We start from the raw sequence: 21,858 nt of genomic DNA on the forward strand, positions 1-21,858 counted from the left end.
TTCTGGGTTCTTTGGCTTGTTAGCTGTACATATTGTCAAACAGCAGCTTTAAGGCATTATTCAGTTTTTTGTTATAAGCCAGAAATGACAAGGAGGCGGCCTCTCGCAATACAAAGTCAATGGAGACGGTTGGATTGCTTTTCCCCCCGGTGGGCGTGGTTTTCAGGTTATGACGCGCTGCGCTCTGTCTCTATGGAGACACCGTTTTAGCCCCGCCTATATAATCCTGTACACAGAAGTGACCAATGACTTCCATAGTAGGAAAAATATTTTGGAAGTATTGTGATAAATGACTAAGAAAATATTTTGATAAATGATGGTAAGCACACAGGTGACGGTACCCATTAAATTCCATCTTTTTTTTATTCCTAGTATGGAAGTCTATGGTCACTTACTGCTGTGTGTTTACCATCATTTCTCAAAAAAAATCTTCTTTTGTGTTCATCAGAAAAAAGAAATTCATACAGGTTTAAAACAACATGAGGATGAGTAAATGATGACAGAATTTTCTATCCCTTTAAGGGGCGTTATTATCCCATTCTGACATCACAAGGGGAGCCAGATTTCAATTACCTATTTTTTTCACATGCTTGCAGAGAATGGTTTACCAAAACTAAGTTTTAGTTTGTTCTATTATATATTTTCTAGGTTGATAGAAGCACTGGGGACCTAATTATAGCACTTGAACATGGAAAGTCAGATTTTCATGATATGTCCCCTTTAATATAAACAAAACTCTGTACAAATGCATTTACATGGCATCACAGAAACACAAACATCATACAAAACACTGTAAAGTGATGAAAGGATAGAAGTTTACTTTGCTGTTCAAACATTACATTCACACAGATGATCAAAGGTTCTTTCACATTTACACTGCTGTGCTTTTCCATATATTCAAATTGTCCTTTTAGTGTCATTCAATTTATATAAAATGCAAACAAGTTCATAAATGCATTATGAAAATGTCTTCTTGTGGGTGAAATATATGTTAATCACATTGTCAAACGCAGAAATCATGAAATGCAAACAAAAAAGAATAAAAGGCTAAATGAGTAAAATATGCTGTTAATTATGTTGTTAATAATAAGCACAAGTGCAATTATTCACTTTAAAACATCTAAAAAGAAAAGGAAGAAATATCAAAAACATTTTAAAAATTATACGTCTGGGCATATCTGCCTTCAAAAAATATTTCGGAAGTAACCTGAAAATGCAGGGTCTGAGGGTAGTATGTAGGGGCTTTGGCTTATATGTGAATGCTCAAAAATGAATTAGGACTCATTTAAAGGTGCACTGTGTAACTTTAAGAATATTTCTTGACATAAATGCAATATAATATACATAACTACATTAACAGTGGTGTAAAAAGACCTTACATAATGACCTGTATTTATTACATTTATTATTAGAAAATTATTTTTATGCCACCATGTTTCTACAGTAAGACTTAATGGACAAACTACTACTGTCTCAGCCAATGACATGTTTGTCCTGTTGGGGCTACTGTAGCTTCTCTATGCATTTTGAAAGGGAGGGGTGAGCTGTGGACTGGTTGCAATTCACAATCTCACCAATAGATGCCGCTAAAAATCTACACACAACACTTTTAAAGGGAACCAAACTCATATGAGAGGTGGATGGTTACACTTTACTACAGGGTCAATTTTACTGCATACTTCCAATATTTTTTGGCAAAATAACAGCAAAGGTAAATGAAACAATGGTGTGACAGAGGACAGTTATATGGGAATTATGACTTTTTTTAATGCAATTATTAAAAAATACTGTCATGGGGCAAACTGCCAAAATACTGGCAAATATATAGAACAACTTACAAGTCTTTCATGAGTTTTACACCAAGGTTACACCCAGGGAACAAACACATACTGATAAAATGTATACCTTGAATACACTGCAAGCATACATGTAAAAACATGTAAACAACAAAAAGGGGCTTGGGATTTTAACCTGTTAGCCATCATTCCATTTTCCGAACCCCCCCACAAAAACTGTCATAGCCAAACTAAAATAGATACAGTTTATAAAGTCTTTGCACTAAAAGCATAAGTTTGGTCTCATTTGAAAGCAGACACTTGGAAGTTTATTAAAAGGTGAACATTAGTTACTTTCATAATGAAAAAAGTTGTTATAGAGAGCTTAAATTATTCTTTTTTATAAACTCCACCAAACATGTATGAAATATTGTTATGAAAATCTAAATGAAATTGGCCTTGGAGCAATCTAGAAATGCTCTGCAGATAAAGCCACAGGTCTGACCATGTTCTGTTTTAAATCTGAAGATGATACCTCTAAAACTCTGTATTTTATGAAATGTTTTTTAGACCCATGTCATGTAAATTTATTTAGAGAAAACAGCAAAAATGCTAAGCTAATGTTTGTTTATTTATATCTCACAACATCCTTTCAGTTTATTGTCCTATTGCTCCGTGTTTTAAACAGACTCATTAAATAAGCATCCGGATGAGTCATTAACAACTTTTAATCCGGGATATGGCTGTCTAAATGTTTATTTTATTATTATAAACAATATAATAATTGCTCATAATTTCTATTTAGTGTTTTATTTCCTCCTTTTGTCTCAATTCACTTTCTTTTTATTAAAGTCCTTTCTTACAAAAAGAACCTTACCTTAAAGAAGCTTTACCAGTCAAAATTATTCCTAGAAACACATATCTCATATCTCCAGACAGCAGATGTTTACAGAACAGCTAGTACGTTAGCTTAGCATACCATCAAAACACTACAAATAAAAGCATTTATAATAAAACTCACATTATAACATCAAAAGTCGAGTGCTTAAACAATCATGCGTGATCTGATGTGGCTTTGGATCATAAAATAAGACCGAAAATAAACAATTTTATGTTATTTATGCTGTTAGCTTAGCATAGCATTATAATATACAGTACTGTTATGAAAATAACAGACATAGCGTTAAAAATACAGACAAACCATATATAATCTTAATCGTGTTTATTGTCTCCATGGTTTTAAAACATCAAAACATCTTTATTTGCATGTTATTATAAAAACAGCGATCGCTCGTTGCAGGTCACTGTTCAAGTTCACGTCTGACTGACAGCTGCTGCTGAGCTGAGCTATGACGTCTTATTCTTTCTATGAAAGTTTATGAAAGAGTTTCAGACTTTAGCGCCCTCCGGCTTCACGTATGAATGAAACAAAATGAGTGTGAATGCTTACAGGACTCCAGCTTGCTCATATCGCCATGTTTTGAATAAAAATGGGTGAAATATTACCCCCACTGCAGAAATTTGAAGTAAACATATAAAATTGAAGTAATATTTCTCCAAATATGCATACTTTGAATTAAAAGCCCCGATAGATGTTGTTTTATCGAGTGCTTTCATGACGATCACGGAGGAGTATTTTTATCAATGAGTGCGGCTGAGGGTTATATTTCAAATTAAAGGTATGTACCGTTTTTCATTTTCATAACGCCTGACAAAAATGAAGAAATTACTGTTACTAGGATTCTCAGATTAAAATAAAGGTCAAAAACTAAATCTTAAATCAAAACACTTTTTAATGATGTATAGTTGTTTAATGTAAGTACATTTAAACTAACAGTAATTTAAATTATGTAAATAAATAGCTCTTCAGTACATCCACGTCCTCGCGCAGGTTATCAAGTTTTTAACCAGCCTTTCAAGCATAATTATTGTAGATTTTGGAAGAAAATGAATAATTAACAAATAAAAATTTGCTTAGTTCACATTTTTGGTCCACTTAAAGGAGTCTGATTTGTTTTTTACACCCTGAAGTACACTTAGAATTCTCATTGTATACAAACTAAAAGTGTTATTGATATCAATATAACCAGACAAAATAAAACAGAAGAAAAATTTTAAAGGCACGGGCACACAAAAATTATATGAAAACCTCTACCGGTCAGCTTTATGTACTCTTCTGTAGTGACACACAACACTCATATAGTTCCTAAATTTAGAGCCAGGTAAATGAGATTAATGGTAGTGGACATAAAGCCAGCGAGGTTACAAAGGTTGGACAGACCATGGTAGCGGTAGAAAGTGGCTCTGTGTTCCTTGTACTTCGGATCCTGCTCGCGGAGTTTGGTATATCCTTCCCGGTTGGATCCCATGCCCACTTCCGCTCCCAAACCATGTTCCTGCTCGATCTCTCTCATGACCTGCATGCTCTCTGTGGTAGATGGGCCGAACCACTGCACATTCAGACCGGCCATGATCACGGCCACAAAATACAAAATCATCTGTGGAACAAGATGTGCAAGTATAAAAAACTGTTGAAATCAATAAAATTGTGTCCACAAAACATCATAAACTTTGTCACAATGCACATGAGATATTAGAAAAAAATGTGCAAGGTGGAAAAATATGAAGCCTAAAAGTGATTTGAACTGAATCATTTATTGTTTATGTTTTGCCAGTCATGTGATTTTAACATAATTGTGAATTATTTTTTTTTACTGAATACCTGTACGCCCTCATGCCAGTCCAACAGTTCTCTAGGATGGTACACTGCATATATGGCCAGATTTACTGCGGTACCACCCAACAGGCAGTTGAAATAAAAAGGGAACAATTTGCTTTGGACAAGACCAAACGTGTGCATGGAAACCTGGGAAATCAGCACAAATCCTGGAGACGAGAGAGGGAATAAATTATTTAAAAGCATTATAAATTGCTGAAAATAAAATAACATGCATACAACATTACCTGCTATGAAAGACACCCACACTTGCATTCCCCAGGTGAATGAAATCACCAAAAGGTGAAGCACTTTTACCCAATCAGTTGGATCTCCTTCAGTAGTCATTGCCAACTATGAAAATAAAAAATAGGTCATATATATAATGATACCATAATAACATAATGATTTTTAATTGCACATACAGGTCACAGTAAAATGCATAATGCAACTAAGTTAACACTTTTTGGGGGCACTGTCTACTAGCTACGTAACAACTTTGTCTACATAAACTCTTTTAATAAATGTTTTCATTTTAAAATCATATATATTCACGCACTTTATAAAAGCTTTTCCGTTTCTAGTCATTGCCTACAAAACAATAAGCTTGCATTTAACTTATGTAAACAAGATAAGAAAAGTCCTGCGCGTGCACTGATGTTGATAACATGTAACATATAATAAAAGCTCCGGACTTTATATAACCACGATCCTTACCGACGATCCGGGTCGATCAGGTTTTAAATCCACTATTTCAATTTCAGCTAGTTTACTTTTTGTTCTGTTAATAAGTAAATGACAACACACGTTTCAACCAACACTTCCGTAACGGTCATTCACACAGCATTCAGTGGGTGTGTTTGACTTCATGCGGCGCTGCGCGTATAACATCACAGTACCGCGAGACAAGCGCTGCTCTGATACGCTCTCGCGATGCTGTGATGTAATACGCCGATAATTCTGCGCAACGCAGCGTGATGTTGAACACACGCAGTTACTTACGCAAGTTTGGCACTCTTAATCAATTTCCTTCCGAATTTGAGCGTTGTGGCTTTATCGAGGGGTTGTTCCTTTTAGTGTTGGTCTCTCTGGGATGAGTTTCGTGAGTTTTTCGCACAAAGAGTTCAGTCGCTCGTGTTGCTCGATATCACGCCCACCCTTGGTTAGCCCTGCCCCCTGTGAGCACGAAATGCAACCACGATCTGTTATTCAAGTGAACTACATACATACATCATGCAGCAGAATAACTGTTTTTTTTTTTTTTAAATAAACCAAATAATAATATAAAATGGTGAATAATTATAATATATCTAGCTGATAAAATGGATCATTGATAATAATAAGGTTTTAATTGTAAGGCAATATAGAATGCATAAAGAACATGAAAGGAAATATACATTATATTCATAACCGTATTAAACAGAATGTTTATGCATATAAAATATTTTTATAAAATGTCTTGGGATATTGTTTCTCCAAAGAGCAGTTTTGATGTTTATCGGTAGGTGGCAGTCAAAGCGAATCTTTATTTAAACCGAATTAACTGTAGCTTTATTTTATATAAAATATACTTCATTCTATTTACCCAAGTAATCAAGGTTTTCTAAAAATAAATAAAAGATATCGAATTACCTTGTGTATTTTGTAATTTCAGTGATGAGAGTTTTTTATATTCTTCTTTATAATTTTTTTGTTGTTGTTGTTGTTGTTGTTGTTGTTGTGTGTGTGTGTGTATTGAGCTAATGTTATTTTGGTAGACAAGAACCCTTTAAAAAAAAGAGGATCACATGGTAAAAATTGTACCAAATGTTGTACACCTTAGATTTGACATTTATGAGTATTTTGACGTATTGGATGGCGTAGGAAAAACTGTTAACACTATTATTATTTTTATACTGCGTGAAAATTTTATCTTTACGTTTGTTGTGCTAAATGATATTTAATAAATCTTTTAAAAGGTTGTTTTTCGACACAGATTTGATGGTAGGTATTACAGAAATAAGGCATTGTAATTGTCAAACTGTATTTCACAAACATGAATGATGTTTTCTGTCGGGGTCTTGTGAAGCCAAACTCATTAAAGGGATAGTTCACACAAAAAAGACAATTCTGTCATCATTTACTCTCGCATGTTGTTACAAACCTGTATAAATTTCTTTATTCTGATGAACACTAAGTGTAATGGAGGGGCGTGACCTCCCACAATTTAACTGGTTGAGGCGGCAGATATGAACTTGACTCCGGTCAGAGAATCAGGCTCCAGAGGATGTATGGTTGGTTAACAGAGCTTTATTTAGTGGCATTGGTATTAGTTTTGTGTTTGAGTTTGTGGTCTACAAGAAAAGATAAACATATAATGAGGTTATCAATTTAAGCTGTAAAACAATGATGTGAAGATAAATTAACTATAGCAATAATCATCATAGCAATACCATATAGCAATAATATATTAATCAACAGTGGTTAATATAGTCACTAATAGCAGAAACAGCAGCCTTTAACTTAAAGTGCACAAATATTAATTGTAGCGGTTACCAACATTACAAATAAACTACAAAATGGAGTATTGAATAAATCACGAGGTGATTAACTGCACATAGCTCACGGAGAACAAAAACGGAGATTCACTTCACAATAATCTCCTACACTAAATTGTAACAGTCAACTATAAGATATAAACACTCAGAAGTGATAGAACACACAAAGTGATATATACAACAATGTTATCATAAATTATCAGCGATAATTAGCAAAGTAATCTCAATCGAGTGCGCCGCGAAGAAAGGAAAATTAGGCTTTAATGACATCTCTTACATAACTTCGATTCAAATAATGAAACTATACAGTTAAACTAACACACATATTGTTCCTGTATGTAGTCATACAACAAACTCTTGTAAATGTTCAAAAATACTCACTTTTTCCTCACGAACGCACAAACCAGACAGAATGATGAAAGGAATAACTAAAAAGTCCGCTGCCTTTCTAAACAGACCTCAAAACGCATTAGCACTCACTCAACTGACATTAAACTGCAGTAGCGCCGTCCACCAGCAGGGGGCGTGGACAGGCTTTCCAACACTAAGGAAGATTTTGAGAAGTGTTTGTAACGAAACCGATCATGAGCCCCATTAACTCCAATTCCATAAAATAACTTCCTTCGTGTTCATCAGAACAAAGAAATGTATATAGTTTTGTAACAACATAAGGGTGAGTAAATTATGACAAAATTTGTATTTTTATGTGTTCTATCCCTTTAAATATAACCCCTGTAATTCACACAGTAAACAGCAGGTGGCGATCTGTGTGGCGCCACAACTTAATATTGTAAAGAAGAAGAGTGAGCGGAAGTAAATCTTTTGTTATCCATAATCTCAAGCAGTGTGTTGTGCAAATTTACATTGATCGCAAATCGGTAAGTAATTTAAAGGATTATATTCGTCAATGGTAAAGGAATGCTTATAAAGAAATGCGTGTGCTCGTAGCTCGCCTGTAAGCTATCATTTGTTTATTTACATGCGCATTGCTTTACGTAACAGACCTCAATAGCAAAACAGCTGTTTCACTTAAAATTTGCTCATGTTGTTGCATTCATTATTTTGTGTTAAATATGAAACGTAGTTAAGGATTAAAAGTACTTAGCAGTAATCCAAACGTAGCTAAATAGTCTTTATTTAATGTATTGTTCATTCTAAAGTTGTTTTTATACCGCTATAATTTTGTGTTCTCGACATGTGTCTTTCCCATAGTTAGTCTTGGTCGAGATGGGTCGCAGAAAGTCAAAGAGAAAACCTCCTCCCAAGAAAAAGATGACGGGAAACTTGGATACCCAGTTCACGTGCCCCTTTTGTAACCACGAGAAATCATGTGACGTAAAAATGTAAGAGTGTTACGATATTATTCAAAATAAAGTCATTCTTTTGAGTTACGTTTGCCCAAACAGACACTGTTTAATGATTTTATTTCATTTCAGGGAACGAAGTCGAAATACTGGGATAATTTCGTGTACAGTGTGTCTAGAAGAATTTCAGACACCCATAACGTGTATCCTTTATTTATAGTAAATACTATATTGAAATCCTTGTGGGCATGTATTTACAGTAGCATTATATTTTGATAACAGATGTGTTAATCATTATTTTACAATGATTTGCTTCAGATTGTATGGAATAGGAATATATGGACAGTATTGGTGTTGTTTTCATGCAATAGATCAGCATTTCCCTGTACGGTTTCCAGAAGCACATAGCACTGCACATTGCGGATGTTTCTTATTAGACAACCATATCAGGATAATTACCTGAGGTATTAAATAGAGTGTGTTAAATTAGTGAAACATTCCACGTTTGTAGTGGTACCCCAAGGAACAGGATTGGGAACCCTATAGATGTATTTTAATAAATATAATCCTATAAGATTACAAGTATACTTACAATATGCTGTAGAGATGTATGTATAAGGTCTTTCTTTAGGTATTAAATCGGGTGTGTTAAATTAGTGAAACATCCAACGTTTGTAGTGGTACCCCAAGGAACCGGATTGGGAACCCTATAGATGCATTTTAATAAATATAATCTTATAAGATTACAAGGATACTTACAATATGCTGTAGAGATGTATGTATAAGGTCTTTCTTTAGGTATTAAATCGCGTATTAGTGAAACATCCAACGTTTGTAGTGGTACCCCAAGGAACAGGATTGGGAACCCTATAGATGTATTTAAATAAATATTATCCTATAAGATTACAAGTATACTTACAGTATGCTGTAGAGATGTATGTATAAAGTCTTTCTTTACCTTGGTAATCATTGTGATGTAGTTCTCATCCTTAATTAGCCACTCAGATCTCTCCGAACCCGTGGACGTGTACAGTGATTGGATAGACGCTTGTGAAGCAGCCAATCAGTAGTTTTGTACAGATGACCAAATACACATAAGTTTTTTTAGTCTTGTATCAAGTCACTGTCATGTATTTCATCTCAAACCCAAATAAAACCAATTGATAAAGGTATATGATTTAGCTGCACATATGAATGCAGTTTTTCATTTTCTTTAGTGTTACAGAAATGTATTGGATAATGTCAATGTTTTTATTTCAGTTTATCATCTTTTAGTTTGGCTGTCTGTGTTTGTATACTGTAGGTTTTTATAAAACCATTTTGTGTCAATAAATCAATTGCATATTCTTTCTTCTGCTTAATTGTGTATGTTTTTCAATGGGTTACTACACTAATGTTTCAGTAAGAAAAATGAAAAGATAAACACAAGTAATTTAAAAATAGTGATTTATTGGGATTTAATTTGCTCAGACATTGTTGAAAAGCCTCATAAATAAACACATTTTGAAGCATCAATGCAAGGGGGAAAACTGAGAGACTCGTTTCACAATCTTGTTTTTTTTTTACGTCAAAGCCAAATAACACATTCTTAAAGCACATTAAAGCCTTAAAATGATGAATCATTAAACTATTCAACTAAATATATTAACTCACCAGTGTGGCCGCTCCCGTTGATCTTGTCAGGTCGAATCAATTCAGACTACTAACTTGCAAGTATCTTATAGAGCAAAAGTTCAGCTGTTTATGTGTTGTGCATTTGCACAATTAGATTCCCTTTCACCTGATTGGTCACTTCTTTTGTTCACCTTTGTGTCTATGTTAATTGATTATATAGTTGCTAGTGGCATGGCACTAAAATTGAGCTTGGTCTGGCTTAGTTTAGTTAAAATGACACCATTAGAATACAAAATTATAACGACATTTAGCTTTGGTGCAATAGTTTAAATGGTTTTCTTTACAACAATGTCCCCAAAACATCTTTGTCTGTTCATTAGCAATACATCTAATAAAGCACTCTTTAAATACAAAACGTGCCAGCCCACCCATCTTCAAAAAATAAAACACTGTATTGCGATTGAGTTTTTACCCATTTGCTTGACTAATATCTTCGGTTCAGTTTTAATTATTTCATAGTGATAATAACCAACAAATACTTTGGCTGACTTCCACATGAACCTTAAATAAAAAAAGCAAAGATTTTCCCTAGACACATCCTTGGATCTTTGTAGGTTCAACAGCATTCCTAAAAATAACATTTTAGGGAGCTCGGGACTCAAATACATGTTTTTAATTTAGTCTGATTACAGAGGAATGCTGAAGTTAACAATAGACTTGGACCTATAACTGGATATCAGGAATGTTGTTTCACAAATGTGACCTACTTGGCAAAACCCTTTAAGCTTTTATTGAATAAATGAATGGTTTGAATTTAAACGCAAAAAAAAATCAGTTCTGTAGTGATGTATTGTAGGTCATGGTAAGTTTAACCCCAGCTTAATTAAAGCTTTAAAGGTGCAATGTGGGACTTTAAGAATAATCTGTTGACATAAATGCAATATAATATACATAACTAATATTATCAGTGGTGTATAAAGACCTTACAAAATGAACTGTATTGCTATTATTACCTTAGTATGAGCCGTTTTTATCTACATACACAGCGGGTCTACTTACATGGAAGTTGCCGTTATGTTTCTATAGTAGCCCTATATGGACAAACTACTTTCGAGCACCTTTTGTCCCTTTGTTGTCTCAGACGATGACATGTTTGTCCTGTGGCAGCTACTGTATCTTCACTATGCGTTTCGAAATTGAGGGGTAAGCTGTTGGTTGCAATTCCCAATCTTACCACTAGATGCCACTAAAAAACCCACACTGGACCTTTACCTGAATGACTTCTGTCTTGAATCTTCAAATATATGTTAATAAACATCTTGTTTTTCTTCCATCCAACCTCTGTGTTTGCAAGTGATCAGTTCATCTCTCAAGAATCTGTTGATTTGATTGGCCGGTAAACGGGTGCTTGTTGATTTCCTATTCCTTCATCCAATTAAAAGTGTTTCATGTTCATATATACTGTATGCTCATTTCAATTATACAACACTACTGTATATGACATAAATAAAATCTCCGACATTTGCAAAAATCTGTAACTTGAGGGAAAATGGCACATGCAAAAAAATTAAACTACGTAAGTGAAAAGCCGAAAAGCCAGTGTTGTAAAGCAAAACGCCAGAAATTCCTCCATTTTTTTCCATGGACCACTGAAGTACTCGGCTCTGATTGGTGGTCGTGATGTATTCGGCTCGAGCTCGTCCCACTTGGGATGAATTTGGAATATCAAAGTGCAGGTGATTTTGGTTTAAAAGCAGTGTGCTGGTAGCTGTCTGTTCGTCTTAGTCAGAATACTGATATCCATCCATCTCTGAGTCCTGGCCGTTGTTGATGTAGTCATTAGGGGTGGGACAATACTTGCTGTCGTATACCTGACGGGGAAGACCGTAGACCGTCATGCCCGTCTGGGACGCCACCTTATTGGTGCCCATCTGAAGTGAGACAACTGAGGTATCACACATCTCCATGTCCAGCTTCTTATCGAAGATCTGGCGCTTGGTGCCCGGGGCTGTCATACCAGACTGAGGGGGAAAATATTAAATGAATACAGGACTTGTGGGCATATTCATCATTAGTCGTGTAAAAGTGAATCTTCAAATTTTTAAACTCTGTAAAACTTTATTCTGCACTTAGAAATGTTCCTATTTCCTATCTTATATACAAGACACAGTAACCAAATACTGATTATATTTGTCTGCTGTTTAATGCCATACAGCACTTAGATATTGAACCAATCAGTGTCTTAGATTTAAACCCAAAATACTTTCACATCCAACTTTACAAACACAACACAATGGTTGGGAAAATGTTGTTATGTCCATTCAAGGCGGGGTGCATGATTTTTGAACAGGAGTCGGGCTGACTACCAAAAAACTTGTAGCCAATCAGCAGTAAGGGGCGTGTCTACTAACCGACATCGTCGCCTGGGTTGCACGTGTGGGGCGGGTTTATAAAAAGAAGTTCCAGATTTTATTGGGGTAGAGACGTGTTTGTTTAAGTGATTTCAAATGTAAACATTGGCTTTCAGAGAACATGCACCCCGCCTTTAAGGTCGATGAAACGTATCAAAATATGTAACAAAAATTTTACTTTTTAAGATACCTGATTTGCTCCTTTGTTGGTGCCCATCTGTAGGCTGATTGTTGATTGGTCCACGGGATTTTCCATTCCTGTTTTAGGGTCAAAAAGATGGCGACGTGTCCCATATGATGTCATGCCTTTCTGACTGGCAAACTTATTGGTTCCCATCTAAAATAAAAAGAGGGGCTTATGAAATTAAAATGAGCAATAGGTATGCAAGGTTTTACTACCAATATTTCGGTAACATGCCTAATCAAGTAATGCTTTAAAGTCCCAGGTAAAAGTATAGCATACTGGAATGCACTAAAACTATACTTAAAGAGATAGTTCACCCCAAAATTAAACTTCTGTCATCATTTACTCACCCCCTTAAGTTGTTTTAAACCTGTATAAATGTCTTTGTTCTGCTGAACACAAATGCAGATATTTTAAAGAACGTTTTTAAGCAAGTAGATCTGGGGCACCATTGACTTCGATAGTAGGAAAATACTATGGAAGTGAATGGGGCCCCAGATCATTTTTACAATATCTTCATTTGTGTTCGGCAGAACAAAGACATTTATGCAGGTTTAAAAAACCTGAGGGAGAGTAAATGATGACAGAAGTTTAAGTTTTGGGTGAACTATCCCTTTAAATACCAGCAAGTACATTTGAAGTACATTGTTACCTTTGTGCTAATAAACACTAATAAACACTGTAAAAATTACTTCAACTGGTAAATTAAACTTCAATTTTCTCGCTTTAAATGAAAAATATTTTTCACTTTAAAACGTTTCTCTTAAAGTGAGAAAATTTAAGTTTATAAACTTACTTTTTCAGGTGTTACCAATTGAAGTAATTTACAGTAAAGTTATACGCTTCAAATATACTCTTGAAAAGTATAGCTGTACTTCAGTGCACTTGAAAAAAGTATACTAAATATCAGTAACACTTATGTTGATTTTTAGTGTGTTGAAATAAACGGTGTCTCAGAATAGCACAGTTGAGTGCACTTAAACGTTTTTAAGAAGCACTTAAGAATAATTGTTTGTATATTAAGTACAAAAGTAGTGCCTGAAAGTCTATTTTAGTGCACTTTTTTCACCTAGGGGTGGTTTCCCAGACAGGAATTAGACTAGTCCTAGACTAAAATAAATATAAGAGCCATCCAAGCTAAAAACAACTTGCACTGACACATCTTAAAATACATCAGTGCCCTTTGTTTTGCCTCAAAATGCACACAAGTAATGTTTTAGTAAGGCATGTTTATATTTTCTAATTAAACTCAGGTCTAGTCCTGGTTTAAGATAATCTCTGTCCGGGAAACCACCCAGTGTGTTACATTTAAGCCATGATCTAACATTTTTCAGACATTACAAAGATTTATTAATGAATTTTATAATGTTTTTTGTGTGTAAGATTGAAACATGTCGTGATGAACAGCACTGACCTGCAGACCGATAATATTGCGACCCTCCTTTAGCTTTTCAGGAGCAAATTTACGTTGCTGTTTCTCAGCGTATTTTACTCCAACATCACATTTAGAGTAAAAGCCTTTAGATTTAGCCTGAATTTAAAAAATAATAAACACATAAATTGGTTGAAATTAACATAAAACAAAGATAAAATTTGGCATGTTTTATAGTTTGTGTTTGTAGAACCCTGCATAGACTTGAATCTTTAGCTTTGAATTTGCTCTTGCTGTATTATGTTTGTTCGTTATAAAACCATGCCAGTTTTTGTAGCTATTTATCATAAAAATATCAGGTTTAAAATGTATATTTGCTCTTGCTATATTGAAAAAGGATTAAGTTGGACTCACCATCCCAGCCAGCGTAATAAGCGTACACTGAACCTGAGTGTGATTGACATTTTCAAACAGGTCATTGGCTTCGAATGTATCATGTGGCTTCAGGCCATACTCTTGAATGGCTCGAACAAAATTACCAATATTTTCTAGCTGAAAAAACACAAGACAGAAATAAGCCGAGCATGATGTGCACTGTGATTTCTCAAAAATATGAAAGCACACCTAATCGATTTCAATTCAGAAGAAATCTTTTGAATATCAGCCAATATCTGATTTCACAGCTGAAGAATAAACTCTGACAGTACATATGAAGAGTTTCGTTGCAAAACGAGATAAATCCATTTTATTTAAATTTTTGTCAAAACGTGTCAAAAAATTATGATGTTATCATGTTATTATTTTGTTTTATGGTGCTACTTAGCTGTATTTTTTAAGTTATGAAGGTTTAAATCAAAACAAACCAACTGCAGTTGAATTGAAATTAATTGGAATGCACAACCAAAAAACGAGATTTCTAAACAATTAAAAAAACGGATTTATCTCGTTTTGCAACGAAACACTTCATATGTACTTCTATAGCTTTCCTTTTACTCTCAGGTAAAATGTAAATGTCAAATATGGCTTAAATAAATTGTTACTTATATTTATTGGATTCTGGACCACATTTATGAGCCAGATGTATATAAGTGTATGTGGTGCTCTTGCTCACCTGATGCCAGTTTTGAGGAGAGGTATTGATTTTTCTCACAGAGCCGGGCTGAAGGATGTTAATGAGTCTGTTCATAAGAGAAGAGTATAAAAAGAAAAAAAACAGTTAATAAAATGCTATTTATTAGTATTAGAATTTATTAATAAAATGCTAGATATTTTTCTGAGTCCATATGTTAAAATAGCTCTTGATCTCATATGAGTCTTTTAAATGATGCATCTAAACACTTTCTTTATAGTTTGTGTTGACATACTGCATTGTTGTGACAGAAAATACCAGCATGATCACCTAAAATATAACAAACTAAACTCACAAAACCTGTGTGGCTTTATATGACAAGAGGACCTTTACGAATACAGCTGACTTTGATACTGCCTGTATTGTTTTTATACACTTTGATTTTTTTATAAATATTTTAACACACAGTTGTCAAAAATTTAGGTAGGTGTATTTTCAAAACCAACCCCTTATTTCCAAATGATAATATACAGTAGAATAAAGTAAACTACTGAGGAGCAGTACTGTATGTGAAATCATCATTTTGGTCAAATAAAGAGAAAAATTAAATTTAATTAAATTAAATTTACTAAAATGACATTTTAGTAAAAACATTTATTTCAACATTAATGTATTTGAAAATAGCTGTTTTTAAAACTATGCAATTGTTTCAAAAAACAATTCAGGCAATGAACAGGCTAAAATTTATATATAGTTTGCGATTGCTTTTTGTCTGTGAAAGATATATATTATATATTTCGAGGGGCAAGGGGAAGAATAATATATATTATTTATAGCTTCAGAAAGATGAATAATGACATTTTTAGATTATAAATATCTTATAGATATATCTGATATTGAACTGCATATGTGTTAGAGGAAAACACCAAATTTTTTCAATATTTTACTATGTTCTTACCTCAATTTAGACAAATTCATACATCCCTATCTTTTTTCAATGCGTGCACTTAATCTTTGTACAGCACGTCGTGAATGTGTTAGCATTTAGCCTAGCCCCATTCATTCCTTAGGATCCAAACAGGGATGATTTTAGAAGCCACCAAACACTTCCATGTTTTCCCTATTTAAAGACTGTTACATGAGTAGTTACACGAGAAAGTATGGTGGCACAAAACAAAACATGGCGATTTTTTTAAGGGGATAAAAATGAGAACTATATTGTATGGCGGAAGAGCACTTAGGATGCGTCTCAATTCTCTTTCTTACCCCTCCCCCTCGGTTTTGCGCGTTCATGTGAGAGGAAGTGGCGCCTCAATTCTCATTTTGATCAAGGGCTAGGGCCAAGGCGTAGGGATACATAGCCCTTGAAATAAAGTGTGATAAGGACCACACTTGAAAGAGAGGGGTAGGAATTTCTCAGGAGTACTGGCATCAAGATTTTTTATGGCTGAACGTCGAACTGTGAAGTCGACATAAATGAAAGTAATGTTATTTTTAGCAGTTAAATTGATATTATATTATGACACTCGTGTTTTATGATACATTTAATAAAATGTTCAAGCGGTTTTAATTGTAATGTTTTTGTTTTAAATCGCTAGTTAGCAGCTAAGTTATGCACTATTTGTTGAGCTCAGCTCAGGCAATTGATTCCACAACCTGAGACGACTGCATCTTATTTGTTTATGTCAACGCTAGTCAGGAGGGATGATGTTTCTGCACCCGAGCTCCAAGTGTTTGGTGGCTTCTAAATTCATCCCTGTTTGGATCCTAAGGAATAAATGGGGCTAGGCTAAATGCTAATACATTCACAACACGCTGTACAAAGATTAAGTGCACGCATTGAAAAAAGATTGATATGTATTAATTTGTGTACTTTGAGGTAAGAACATAGTAAAATATTCAAAGACGGTGGTGTTTTCCTTTAAACTGCATATATTTAGATGTTAAAGGTCACATTTTTTCTGATCCCATTTTTAAACCCTAGTTAGTGTGTAATGTTGCTATATTAGCATAAATAATACTTGTAAAATGATAAAGCTCAAAGTTAACTGCTAGGCCATATATTTTCTTTAACAGAATTCACTTTTCAAAGCCAGCGAACGGCCGGTTTGGACTACAGTCCTCTACTTCCTGCTTTAATGACGTCACTAGAACAGTTTTTTGACTAAACTCCGCCCACAGGAATACGTCAGTCGCTAGCTAAGCTAACGGCAAGCTAAGCTAATGGCAAGCTAAGCTAACGGCAAGCTAAGCTGCTATTGAATCACAACACACTAAACAAACTACACAATCAGAACTCGTTACGTATTTCTGAAGGAGGGACTTTATAGAACAAGGAAGACATCAGACCGTTTTTAGGACAGTGAAAACAGCGCTATACAGATAAGAAAATTGTGTGAAAAATACCGTTTTTTTACACATGAAACACGAACACATGTTATATTGTGCACTGTAAACACAAACAAAGCTTCACGGGACCTTTAAAATGTAGTTAAATACACAAATTTGATAAAATAGGGATTCACTCACTCGCACAGGATAACGCCATCTTTTAACCCGTCCATAAAGTTGTCTGGAAGTTTGCGGCCTGTGACCTCACTGATCCACATTCTTAGCTCCTCCTCCTTTTGAGGGTCATACTTGTGCGCAAGCTGCAGGCCAAAAGATTAATAAAGTTTTACTGTTGACTTTTTGTTGGTTTCTCCATTTGGATAACAACCACATAGTTTGCACAAATTCCAGCACTACATATGAAGAGTTTCGTTGCAAAACGAGATAACCACCATTTTTTTAATTGTTCAGAAATCTCGTTTTTTGGTTGTGCATTCCAATTAATTTCAATTCAACTGCAGTTGGTTTGTTTTGATTTAAACCTTCATAACTTAAAAAATACAGCTAAGTAGCACCATAAAACAAATAATAACATGATAACATAATAATAAACATGTTTTGACAAAAATGTTAAAAAATGGATTTATCTCGTTTTGCAACGAAACTCTTCATATATTGACCCATATTTATTTATACAGTCATGCATAACTTTACAGTAAGGACAATGCCCAATGCATAAACAACTATTAAATCAGCTAATTTAATGATAAACTGTAATTTTAAATACTAACTTAAATGTAAAAAATTATGTTGCAGATGTACAGGACAGACATGAATATTTATTCTTGTTCACATAGCATTTACTCGATCAAAAATCTTGACTATTCAAATATTTGCCTGTTGCTGTCCTTCCGAAAGCTTGTGTGTCCAAATTCACAGTTTTCAAGAAACAGAAAAACATTTATTTTTAAATGATTGCACAATGTGTTGTCTTAATCTGCAAGCACTTTTTATTGCTTAAATATTTGCAAAACTCACTGACAATAAAGCCTGGCCAATAATAATGGTTTATGACAAAAAATACGGAGATACGAAATTTCGGAAGGACAGCGATTATATAATATCATGTTTTCCTTTGTCTCAGTTCCTCAGACTGACTGATGGAATTGTTCAAACAAAAAACTTTTGGCTGGTGTGAGCGAGTTGTGAAGGGAAAAAGGGGCGGAGTTTAATAAAATGATGGCTGGAAACACTGCAGACATTCCTCAATGCAAAACTATTATCTCTTATTGTATTTCATTGCTGGCAAAATATTTACTCTCAAGCATGTAATAGATCTAAGCCTTTCACTTCTGATATTTTTCTTTTAAAGGAAGAACAGGACAAAATAAAAGAGAGAGAGAGAGAGAGAGAGAGAGAGAGAGAGAGAGAGAGAGAGAGAGAGAGGGAGAGAGAAGAGAGATGAAAGCCGTTTCTCCCAATTTTGGTGTGATGTGTGGAAGCCAAACAAACTGTAACTTTAAATCAGTGTTATTGTTGTCTCTCTCTCTCTCTCTCTCTCTCTCTCTCTCTCGTCACTTTCCATTCACAGCTGTTGGTCTCATTGGATTAATCCTCTACATCCCTTTTACATTTTTCTTTCTCTCTATCGCTTCTCTCTCCTCTGTAGTGACGTACTAAGCAGATGCTAAAAATGTCCGGTAAAAAATGCCAGGCCCGACAGCAATCGTGGCCTTCCAAGGAATTCTGCTGAAAAATGTGATGTATTGTTTTTTCCCCATTGTGGACCAGCCCTCATAGAGTCCAGGCCAGCACTGGATTTTTTACATAACAGGAATTCTGTCACACCGCCTGCCTTACATTCCCTTATATTTCTTGCATGTTCTCCATTAACTTTTATTTTTAGCACTATGTTATACTGTTTACATTACGAGGGACAAACAACAGAGAAGGAAAGATGCGTATAGCCGAGGTTTATCTATCGAGGTGTCTCGATCAGGGTGGGATGTCTAACAATGCTCCTCCTTTTTCTAAACTGTTTACAACAAGCTCCTTTCCTCGGATATTGAGGGCGAATTCCTTATATGGGGACCAAAAATATCCCATACCTGCTGCTCCGGAAGACATAAATGATATAATAGCTTTAAGATTAAATGTGTGATAACTGTGTATTGAAGAATAAAGAAATTGTTTAAATATCAAAGAGATATTTGTTTTGAAAGTGAAAAGAAAATATAAAAAAGCTCACAGAGGGATTAAAACAAAATCACATCACAATATATTACTTTATGACACAAGCAGGACAAAAACTGTGAATGAGGAATGACATCACTACGATCCCCTAAAACACTGGTTCTCAAACTGGGGGGCCCAGTTTTAGGACATTTCATAAAATACATTACAATTTTGTGTAACTGAACCTTAGAAAAATAAGGTTACTAAGCAACAGCACTGCATTGTATCATTTAATATGTTTTGTTTCATTCAAATTATAAGTTTGAGACTGTTTTATGAATTTTCTTGCACATTAGGCTATACAAGAGAGTATTAAACCAATCAAATAATTTAAACGGATAGAAATAACTTACTCTTGTGTTTGATTTTGAATACTTTATATATGTTTTGGTTGCAAGCTGAATGTTAGAAATAAACCATTCATTTCTACCATTCAATTCACAAATGTCTGTTTTTGCATTCAAGTTTTGACTAAAATTTAGGAGGAAACATCCAAAGTTGACAAACAATGTCTTATTGCACCTACAGTAACAAACGACAATGTAAACAATGACAATTTCCCAGCTTTGATACTGATCATCTAAAGTTTAGTTAATGTACATTATGTTTATGCATTCATCACATCAGACAATTAAACGTTTTGTTATGAATGTAAACGGCTGCAATATCTTAATTTACTTATCTTTTTAATTTAATTAGCTTAATGTACCGAATCTTTAAGCTTGGCATATTATGGTTTGACTGTGTATACATTCGCTGTATTCATATTTGCATATCTGAATTGACGACAAAGCCACAAACGTACACATTTATCAGCGTAACATTTATTGTCAAGTTTTTAACGGCACGTGCTGCCCGCGCATCTCTGTCAGCTGTCAGTTAAACCAGGCCACGCCTACCTTGCTCTTGACTTCTGCGGAGAGTCCGAAAGCAGGTCCGCTCTTGAAGTGAGTTGACATTGTGCTTTCACAAGATGCGTTTCAGATCTGTCAGATCCTGCGGGAAGGTTTGGGCCACATCGCACTTCTTTCCCCAATCTGTTTTAAACTCTTCCCATCTGCGCGTGTGCGGAGCGAGCGCTGATTGGCCGGGGCCGACGGCCAGGTCGTGGCGTCACGTCGCAGTGAAAAGATGATGTCATCGTCATGGCATTACTCGCGTCCCGTGTCACTTTTTCCACCTGGATGCGAATTAGGGACCACTCTCGTTTGTCAAATGAATCAAATGTGCTGTTTACACTTCGTCTTAACCTAATGAGCCCATTAACAAGCAGGAAAGAGTTTTTAATAGCAACATTATAAAGAGAAATCTATGTTTATTTTTTTTTATAAACGTTTATACGGTCCGATGCCCATACGGCAAAAAATATACATTTCTCTGGCCAAAAATATTTTTTAAATATATGCTAAATACATTTTGTAAAAAGTAAAGCCTTTTAAAATATATTTTTTAATTTTGAAGCTTCATATGTGAACATCTATTTCAAAATGTACTTCAAGGGCAAGCAAATACATTTCTAATTTTATGGCAAGAAATGTATTCATGGCCAAAATATATAAAATATATGCTAAATACAAGTCAATTTTAGTATGTTTTTGAAATGTAAAATATATTTCATTTTAACCTATTAGTTTTAAAAGTTTTGTAACATAAACATAAAAGTTATTTTTGTGAATATATTTCCTTCGTTTAAAATATATGGTGGGCTAATATATATATTTATATATATTTATAAATGCTTTAAAAAATATATATATATATATATATATATATATATATATATATATATATATATATATATATATATATATATATATATATATATATATATATATATATATATATATTAAATACATTTCAAAATAAAGGCCTACAAAAATGGCCAAAAAATATATTGGTGAAAAATATATTTTTTTAAACATATTCCACAATACATATTTTTGTAAATATATTTTTGGCCATTTTTTATATTTAAAAATATACTTTTGCTGTATGGGTGGTGTGATGTTAAACTCTGGTACCCAGCTTATTGTCCTATATTAGTTTATTGTCCTATATTACTCTGATACGGATGACAGGCCAAAGCCATGTGATGCCACAGGCCGACCATGCAGTAAAACCTCTAAGTCCATCAGCACGTCGTTGTGATGTCATAATGATGCTATGACATTTTATATAGAAATGAAACAAGGACTTGCTAAAAGTATGATGTCATAATTTAAATAAGTGAGAGACGAATAATGTTATGACATTTAACAGCATCCACTGAATGTTCTTTTTTACTTTGTTTGACTTATCTTGCAATAAATT

General features: G+C 34.3%; 3 protein-coding genes across 9 annotated transcripts; 1 reads left to right on the forward strand and 2 right to left on the reverse strand.

Moving 5' to 3' along the window:
* Positions 1–696: 696 nt before the first annotated feature.
* On the reverse strand, positions 697–9,407 carry LOC129421712 (transmembrane protein 205). 6 transcript variants are annotated; one of them, XR_012368492.1, is made up of 5 exons: positions 9,291–9,407; positions 4,740–4,845; positions 4,498–4,661; positions 3,684–4,273; positions 697–1,971 (listed from the first exon to the last, which is right to left on the reverse strand). XR_012368492.1 is itself a non-coding variant. In XM_055177234.2 (4 exons), the coding sequence occupies exons 1-4, from the start codon at positions 9,300–9,302 to the stop codon at positions 3,971–3,973; spliced, it is 585 nt and encodes a 194-aa protein (XP_055033209.2). In that variant the 5' UTR covers positions 9,303–9,407; the 3' UTR covers positions 3,681–3,970. The 6 variants fall into 6 exon arrangements, 5 of the variants coding, with proteins under 5 accessions (XP_055033209.2, XP_055033233.2, XP_055033214.2 ...); XM_055177234.2 differs by lacking the exon at positions 697–1,971 and having other exon boundaries at positions 3,681–4,273; XM_055177258.2 differs by lacking the exons at positions 697–1,971; positions 9,291–9,407 and adding an exon at positions 8,925–9,022 and having other exon boundaries at positions 3,681–4,273.
* LOC141362939 (transcription elongation factor 1 homolog) lies at positions 7,772–9,679 on the forward strand. 2 transcript variants are annotated; one of them, XM_073865224.1, is made up of 4 exons: positions 7,772–7,906; positions 8,241–8,371; positions 8,465–8,535; positions 9,338–9,679. In XM_073865224.1, the coding sequence occupies exons 2-4, from the start codon at positions 8,256–8,258 to the stop codon at positions 9,400–9,402; spliced, it is 252 nt and encodes an 83-aa protein (XP_073721325.1). In that variant the 5' UTR covers positions 7,772–7,906; positions 8,241–8,255; the 3' UTR covers positions 9,403–9,679. The 2 variants fall into 2 exon arrangements, with proteins under 2 accessions (XP_073721325.1, XP_073721326.1); XM_073865225.1 differs by having other exon boundaries at positions 7,789–7,906; positions 8,245–8,371.
* A 1,555-nt stretch (positions 9,680–11,234) lies between these two features.
* LOC141362938 (calponin-1-like) lies at positions 11,235–20,591 on the reverse strand. The gene is made up of 7 exons (XM_073865223.1): positions 20,448–20,591; positions 17,512–17,633; positions 15,025–15,091; positions 14,328–14,465; positions 13,956–14,072; positions 12,548–12,694; positions 11,235–11,967 (listed from the first exon to the last, which is right to left on the reverse strand). The coding sequence occupies exons 1-7, from the start codon at positions 20,505–20,507 to the stop codon at positions 11,728–11,730; spliced, it is 891 nt and encodes a 296-aa protein (XP_073721324.1). The 5' UTR covers positions 20,508–20,591; the 3' UTR covers positions 11,235–11,727.
* Positions 20,592–21,858: the final 1,267 nt, after the last annotated feature.

The sequence above is a fragment of the Misgurnus anguillicaudatus genome, unplaced genomic scaffold (assembly GCF_027580225.2).
Source record: "Misgurnus anguillicaudatus unplaced genomic scaffold, ASM2758022v2 HiC_scaffold_29, whole genome shotgun sequence".
NCBI classification, from domain to species: Eukaryota; Metazoa; Chordata; class Actinopteri; order Cypriniformes; family Cobitidae; genus Misgurnus; species Misgurnus anguillicaudatus.

Coding starts and splice junctions, on each gene's coding strand:
- LOC141362939 (XM_073865224.1), top strand. CDS start 8,256: ATGGGTCGCAGAAAGTCAAAGAGAAAACCTCCTCCCAAGAAAAAGATG. Junction 8,372..8,464: donor AAATCATGTGACGTAAAAAT/GTAAGAGTGTTA, acceptor ATTTCATTTCAG/GGAACGAAGTCGAAATACTG. Junction 8,536..9,337: donor ATTTCAGACACCCATAACGT/GTATCCTTTATT, acceptor TTAGCCACTCAG/ATCTCTCCGAACCCGTGGAC.
- LOC129421712 (XM_055177234.2), bottom strand. Junction 4,662..4,739: donor GTGGGTGTCTTTCATAGCAG/GTAATGTTGTAT, acceptor TCTCGTCTCCAG/GATTTGTGCTGATTTCCCAG. Junction 4,274..4,497: donor ACTGGCATGAGGGCGTACAG/GTATTCAGTAAA, acceptor CTTGTTCCACAG/ATGATTTTGTATTTTGTGGC.
- LOC141362938 (XM_073865223.1), bottom strand. CDS start 20,507: ATGTCAACTCACTTCAAGAGCGGACCTGCTTTCGGACTCTCCGCAGAA. Junction 17,634..20,447: donor CCGCAGAAGTCAAGAGCAAG/GTAGGCGTGGCC, acceptor TTTGGCCTGCAG/CTTGCGCACAAGTATGACCC. Junction 15,092..17,511: donor GATGGCGTTATCCTGTGCGA/GTGAGTGAATCC, acceptor TCTTATGAACAG/ACTCATTAACATCCTTCAGC.